Source organism: Octodon degus, unplaced genomic scaffold (assembly GCF_000260255.1).
Source record: "Octodon degus isolate 3935 unplaced genomic scaffold, OctDeg1.0 scaffold00435, whole genome shotgun sequence".
Classification (NCBI taxonomy): domain Eukaryota; kingdom Metazoa; phylum Chordata; class Mammalia; order Rodentia; family Octodontidae; genus Octodon; species Octodon degus.
The window spans coordinates 184458-192282 of record NW_004525011.1 but is presented as its reverse complement, the minus strand read 5'-3'; the positions used below and the strand labels follow the sequence as shown (position 1 = coordinate 192282).

The 7825-nt window shown below is 39.7% G+C and overlaps 1 protein-coding gene across 1 annotated transcript in view; it reads left to right on the top strand.

Annotated features, from left to right (window-relative positions):
• The first annotated feature begins 231 nt into the window (after window positions 1-231).
• The window catches only part of Tbc1d9 (TBC1 domain family member 9), a 63880-nt gene continuing 56286 nt past the window's right edge, over window positions 232-7825 (top strand). The window contains exons 1-2 of the mRNA XM_012513310.2: window positions 232-322; window positions 1779-1889. Coding sequence (XP_012368764.1) covers window positions 232-322; window positions 1779-1889 — 202 coding nt within the window. The remainder of the gene's footprint in view (window positions 323-1778; window positions 1890-7825) is intronic.

The window sequence follows — 7825 nt, the reverse complement described above, 5'->3', positions numbered from 1 at the left end:
AAATCATGTGAGCAGTCTGAAGTCCTGACTGATCCTTCTGAATCCAAGCCCTGCTCCAGGCAGGGTTCTGTGCAGGTTGGGATTGTTGTGGACACTTAAATTATGGGGATTGCCCTTCCCATCACTGTAGCAGCATACCTAAGATCACAGACTTAGGAGAGAGAAGGTTTATTCAGGTCACAGGTGGGGACGGTTCACTCCAAGACCCATCGCTTTGGGTCTCTGGTGATCATGATGAACAGCTATGCTGAGGAGCCCGTGGTGGTGCAGACCGCTTGCCTCATGGCCAGAAAGCAAAAAGGAGAGGAGACGAAGGTCTACTGTCTCCTTCCAGGGTACACGTTGGCATGACCTAATGGCCTTCCAGGGGCCCCTTCTCCCAGAAGGGCCACCCTGGGAACCACACCTTTAATGGGTCTTTGGTGGACACTTGCCCTGTGGCAGTGAGTGTGTGTGGTGTGTGTGTCCATGTTCTTTTAGAGTGGTATAGAAAATATTAGTGTCTAACTTTGGAGGAAAGAGAAATTTGGGCTGATGACAGCTTCATACTTTGAAGCCATCAGAATACTTTTGCTGTCACCACTGTGTCAGACAACTCTACTTGGAATACTGAAAAGAATATGAATGAGAAATGGGGCTGTAACTGTCACACCCCAGCTGGTAGGCCACAGCCAGGCCAGGCCGCAGCTGTCTCTCCCAGGTGCCTTCTACTTTTGTTGGCTAGTTAAGGTAGGAAGAAATTAAGCCGTCTCTGCTCTTCATTTCATCAGCTTCCCTCGTGAATAGAGAAGGTTCTGCCCCTCCTTAAGTGAGCCTGAGTTTAGCAAGCACTTGCATTTTTCACAAATAAATCACTGAACACATTTACTGAACGGGCAGGCTTTTCTGGGCTTTGTCGATGTGAGCACGTTCACTCTGACGGTGCATTCAGCCCTGGTAAGTGGGCCATCGAGGTTCACAACCCCCAGAAATCCACTATGTGCTACCAGAAATGCACATCCTCAGCCTGTTTACTGCATCGTTTCAGATTACAGAGTAGGGTCTGGTCATCTCTGGCTGTAATGATTAATGTCATGAGTGGCAAAGAACTAATCCTGAAACGAGAAGATTTCCTTTTCACCTCCTTGGCTCATTCATTCTTAAACATAGCGTTAGAGCACTGTGTGACCTCCTCCTCTCCTAGATTATGGTGCCCTAGGGATGGTGTGCTATTCTGCTTTGTGCCTGCGGGGTTTGTCCTGCACACAGTGAAAACTTAGTGTTCTCCAAGCTGAACCGCACTGTATTTTTCAATACAGGAGGGCAGTTGGGCAAATTAAAATAATAGACAGGGGAGGCTGCCTGCGGAATCAGAAATACATGCCTGGCCCCTGTGGCCTTGTCCAGTTACTTAAATTAAGGATTTATTTCACAGCCAAAAAAGAAAAATACACATCAGACATAAGATGGACAAAGCAGAGACCCCAGCAGCTTAAAGTACTTGTGCTTAGTGTTGCTATTAACAAGCACTTACAATTCCAGTACTCCAGGGACTGTGTTGGAACTTGGAAACCCACAGACGCTTTTAAGCTTGTGTAGTTTCTTTTGGAAGTTGTTGAAACAAGATAATCTGAGTCAATGCCCTCCTGTCAGAGAGGAAAGTTTTGGTCAGGGCGCTTTGATATGGGAAATGGTGCTGGTGGTGGAAGATTGAACAGTAGGGGGTGCTCACACTGTCTCTGGGAAGTTGGCAAAGTAGTGAGGAAATCCTGACCTGTTCCCTACTTCTCCATCTTTAGGTCTCCTGGTGGGTACCCTTGATGTGGTGTTGGACTCCAGTGCCCGGGTCGCCCCGTACCGGATCCTCTACCAGACTCCAGACTCCTTGGTCTACTGGACCATTGCCTGCGGTGAGTAGCAGCACCCTGGACATTGAAGATTACAGAGAAACTTTGGGATTAACAACTTTTTATCAGAAAAGAAGGAACAGGTACTTGCTAAATGCAACCACATGGCATTTTAGGGCAGTGAACCTTAGCTGCTTCAACACATGAACCCAACCTCAGTGCTTAACACTGTAAAGGTTTCTTGCTCACTCTGAGGTCTCACTGGGATCACATGGCCTTCTCCATCTATGGTGACGCCATGTGGAAAGAATACAAAGCCTCCAAGGTCAACTTCTTTTTTTTTTTCCATAATTTTATTAAGAGACAAATAACAATGAGATTGTTTTAAATCAATTTGGTAGGACAGTTTCAATAATTAACACATTGCATACTCTCTTCCTAGTAGTTATTTGCTGTACAAGATGCGGACACGATATCCTATTTACAAACACTATTACAACAAATCCCTCTATTCATTAAGAGAATGTAACTATATATCTATCCTAACCATTTTGAATACACAGATACAAAATGGACATTCATTTATATATTCCCTTTTTTGTTTAGTTTATTTGAATATTATAGGTGTATTAACTCAGCAAAATATTCTAAGAGTCCAGTAGTCCATGATAGTATTGGGTCTTCCGCTTCACTGGCAATGTCAGAAATTTTTGACCTGAGTACCCTATAGCTCAACATAACAGCATGGCTTTACTTCTTATACTTCCTTTTTATACTTTTCTGCTGGATGGTTAAGACCAAGATAAAGCAAGACCTATGCAACAAGAGTTGTAGCTTTTGGGTCTGATAAGGTCAGTCAAATCCCCTCAGGATATATCCTGAGATCCTGTACCTCAGATTGTAGATCCTTTGTCAGTGTCAGCCATGTGGATCCGGGGGTCAACTTCTAAGAGCAGCATGGGATAGAACACACCTGAGCTTAACTTCCTAAACCCAGAAGTGGCATACGTAATTTTCTCCTCATACGCCATTGGCTGAACCTAGTCATATGGGCCCAACCTAACTGCAAGGGAAGCTGGGAGGTGAAGAGCGAGGGACCTCCCTGGATGCACCAAGTAATATATCCTATGAGTAGAGATCATTTATTTTTCCTGCTGATAAGCTGTACGTTGTACCATGCTTAAAATGGTGGCAGGGAGTTCTATATTGTTAGATCATTTGCAAGAACTTTTAATCCAAAATAATTTAAGGTTAAATAAACTTGGAAAAAGCAAGAGCACTGAATGCTGTATTTTGCTCTATTTGATGTTTTTAATATTAATACACTTTATTTATAAAACAGTTTAGATTTACAGGAAAATTGAACAGGTACTGTAATTCAGAGGGTTGTTTTCTCCCCACACACATTGTTTCCACTATTATTAATATGTGATTGTGGCTCATTTGTTAAAATCAGTGAACCAATCATAAAGTAAAGCCAGCAATTTATTCAGATTCCCTTAGTTTTTCCCTTTTTTTTTTTTTTTTTTTGGTACCGGACATCAAACTCAGGACCTTGTGCTTCCCAGGCAGGAGCTTATGCCACTGAGCTGTCTCTCTGGTCCCTGTAGTTTTTCCTTAGTAGTATTTTTCCCACTCCAAGATTTTACCAAAACACATTATTGCATTTAGTTGTCTTATCCTCCTAGGCTATGGAGGACCAGCGATGACCTTGACAACTTTGAGGAATGCTGGCCAGTTTTGTAATAGAATCCTTCTCTTTTGAATTTTGTCTGCTTTCTTATGATGGAATAGGATAGTCTCAAGAAAAAGTTTCATTTTCCTCTCATCATGCAAGTCATCAGCAGGAACTTAGAGTGCTGATGTCCTAGGTCACCTGCTGTATATAATTTTCTCGTTTTTCCACTTTGAAGCTCCTCTTTTCTTCTCCTTTGCAAACTGTGCTCTGGAATAAAGTCATGCATGCTGTATTTTTAAGGAATGGTATCTTTTTTTCCCCTCTTTTAGACTATCTCTATGTATTTTTTAAAAATTCTCCTTAGGTTTATTTTTTTACCTGAATTATTATTATATACAATTATTCATGTCAGTATAGACTCAGAGCTATGAAGTTTATATTTTGGGTTATAACTCAATGCTATTTTAATTTTGCTGAAATTGTTTCAGCTTGGGTCATTGGGAGTGTGTTTTCAGTTGACTTTATTCAGTTTTTAAATTGATCTCTAGGGCTGGAGAGATGGCTCAGTGGTCTAAAGCACCTATTTGGAACAAGCTTGGAAAAGCACAGGGACCGCGGTTTGATCCCCCAGCACCACATGACAGCCAGTCGCGCCCCCTCGTGGGCTGAGCTGGCCACACACACACACACACACACACACACACACACTAAATAAATGTTAAAAAAAAATAAATAAATTGATCTCTACTTGGTAGGAAGTGCTATGCTAGAAACTAAAGATACCAAGACAATTACCTCTGGTCTCTATTCATGAGGCAGTCCCAGTCTCACGAGGATACAGTAGATAGTCATTTATAACCCAATGTGAATGGTTACTGTACAGCCCATTTGATTCTGAATTCCCAAGAAAATACAGGATTCTAGGCCAGGCTTCTGTGTTAATCGGGGAAAATATCCGGATGTGATTTAAAGCTGCTGGAAAGCTCAGGTGACCTAGTAATGCTTCCACAAAGATTTAAAAGTACCTGAACCTCCAGCGTGGTAGTTACATTGCTTTACAAGTACCCTGCTTAAGATGCAGACAGCTCCATGGGGAGATGGTGGGCTGTAGTGCATTGTTTATACCTCTCCAAGAATGACAGAATAGCAAGGTGTCCTTACTCTTTTCATTCTGTGAAAAAGGTCTTTCTGTGAATATTCACATGGAGTAGAACCTGCATAATAAAGCTGAGTTCTTTCTAAATTATTTTCTAAGCCACGCTAAGAAACACTAGATTGTAATGGCTGATGACATGATTTATACCCCACAGAGAAGTACTTTCATTTTCCCTGTAAGTAATACCTGTCACGATTGCATTATCTCATTATGATCAACCCAGAATGGTTTTAGCTTTTGTATATATTGATTGTCCATAGAGATAGCTTCAGATTTCCTATGGAAGACTCCACGGAAGTCACAGCCATTGTCAGAGTCTCATTTGCTCATTAATTTTTCTTTCCTAATGATTTCTAATTAAAATCCAAATTACTGGCTTTCTTTTGTGCAAAGATTTTTAAGAGTGGAAGCTTCTACCTTACAGAGATTTTTTCAGTATGATGACCTTCCTGTTTATAAATTTAGTGTCCTTTTTCACAAACTACAAAAGTGGTATTTGGTAGGAAAATACACAGAAAGCTTGCTTTCTTTTCTTTTTTCTTTTCTTTTCTTTTTTTTTTTTTTTTTGCGGAACCAGGGACTGAGCTCAGGCCATTGTGCTTTCCAGGCAAGCACTTATTCTACTGAGCTATCTTGCCGGCCCCCTGAAAGTTTTCAAATATGCTTAAGTTTCATGAATTGTTGATGCAAGAGAAACTCCAGTGGAATATTATGTGAGCCTAATTCATTGGCCTGTAGCAACCATAGGGTTATAAAACCTTGTTCCACGTCATGTGTCTTAAAATCCCCAGCAAGTATAAATTGAGTTCAGCTAATAGGAGTCTTCAGTCAAAAGTATGGATGTAGATGTCCTTTAGAGATCAGCAGATGTACGCTTAGCTGTATGTCATACGTGCATCATTTGCCTTAGACTGATGTCTCATGAAACCAGTCAAGAGGAATCTTTGGTACCCAGTATAACCTACTAGCAATGAAATAAAGAAACCACTTGGCCCTTGGCAGCATGAACTGCATTGTGTGATGACCACATTACTGATAACACAGCCCTGGTTACCTAGAGGTGGCTGCTTGTTACTTCAGCTTTGCCTTTCTTTACCACTGCAGAATCTCATCTGGACCTAGTTGGTCATTTAGTTTTAGAGCTGAAGGACACATCAGCCACTACCTCATCCACTCTCCTATTTTAGGAGGCTAAAGAGGCAAAGTGAATGTCTTTTTTTTTTAAATATTAATTTTATTGAGAAAGAAGTAGCAGTGAGACAGTTTCAAAACAGGTTAGTAGGACAGTTACCATAATTAACACATTGCATATTGTTGTCTTTGTAGTAGTTATTCATAGTACAAGATGCAGACATAATATCTTATCTAAACACTATTAGTTCAACACTTGCTTCTCATTGAACTAAGAGAAAGTAGCTATATATCTATGCTATTTTGTATAGACAGATATATATATTTTTTTACTACAAAATGGTCCTTCATTTATATCCCCCTTTTTGTCTACTTTTGTCAGAGATGGGTATTCCATTGCTATTCATATATTGTAGGTGCATGAATTCATCAAAGTAATCCAAAATAGTCCAGTATATAATAGTAGTGGGTTATCTGCATGACTGGCAATATCAGAAATTGTTGACTTGAGCCCTTTACAGCTCAGCATATTAATATGGCTTAACTTTTTATACCTCATGTTTATACTTTTCTGCTGGATGGTTAAGACCAAGATAAAGCAAGACCTATATAACAAGAAATGTTACTTTTGTATCTGACAAGGTCAGTCAAATCCCCTCAGGATTTGCCCTGAAACCCTGTATAGCAGTTTGTAGATCTTTTGTCAGTGTCAGCCATGTGGATGAGTCACAGCCATTGCTTGACCAATTTGCTCTCTGTGAAAGACTAAGAGAATGTTTTCTCTCCATGTGACTCTCCATAGGCACACTCTACATTGTTGATTACTTTCCTCTGTGGCCCCATAATCTCCTTGATCAGAAAATTTGGGACACCAGAGTTACAGGATAAGACACAAGAAAAAAATGTCATAGGACTGACCTGCTACAATGTGTTGCATATGGTTAGATTTCTAAATTTCTGTGTAAAAATTTGTGATTGTTTATTTTTTTTTTTAGTATTTTTAAAATCTTTTTTTTTCACATTCTGTATGGATTCAAAGTTTAGCATTTCAACAATTGATGGAAAATACCTGTTTCATGTTATATCTAAGGTGTTTGATATTCAGACAGATACTGATGTTAAGCTCAACAGCCTGTGTTTTAGGATAATAATATCATTAAGCTTCTCTTCTAGAGGGTTAACAACTTAAGTTTGCAGACCAAAAAATTAGAGAAAAAGAAGGGCTACCAGGATAGCTAACATTTTGGCTCTAGCCCTTCAAGGTCAGTAAGGACTCAGGACCTAAGAGAACCTGTACTGTAACGAAGTGAATATCTCACTCAGTTATAGCTATTTACATGCAACTCCAGCCAACTTCTCAAGTCTCTAAGCTCTGCCCCAGGACTTTCAGGCGGCGCCATGCTGGCTTTCATTATTAAACATTCTTCTAGTCAATAGCTCTAAGATCCAGGGTTTAATTAAAGATTGTTCATTGGTGTGCTCTTGCTGTGTCTCAATACTAGAAAAAAATGGGGTAATTCGATTCCCTTCCACATGAGACAGACAGTAGCACACAAGTTGGCAGGTATTTGTACAGACCTTTCTTGTTCTGTGTCTTGAGGATTGTATTTGTACCCTTGAGAAAACAGTAGCCTAAAAAAACTTGCAAGGAGAAAATGATAGCATTCCACAGATACTGTCTTCTAAATCTAAAACATGCATACACATTTGCTCTATATGTTTTACATACTTACATGTAAATATATATCCTGTATGTGTCATATGTTAAATATATATGATGCACTTACATAGACATGAGAGCAAGTAAGAATGAAAATTGTATTTAATATATTGAAAATAGTTCTATACCAATAAAATAGTTTGTAATATCATTTTGATAAATAGATATTATATGTATGACAATTTCTCTGGTAGGCTGTTGAGTTGTTTAAGTGACTGCTTAAACAAAACAATCAGGATGCTGTGGTTCGATCCCCAGATCCTCAAGCCTTACCAGACCTGCCCTGAAGGCATCCTGAGCCAGCTTAAAAAAAA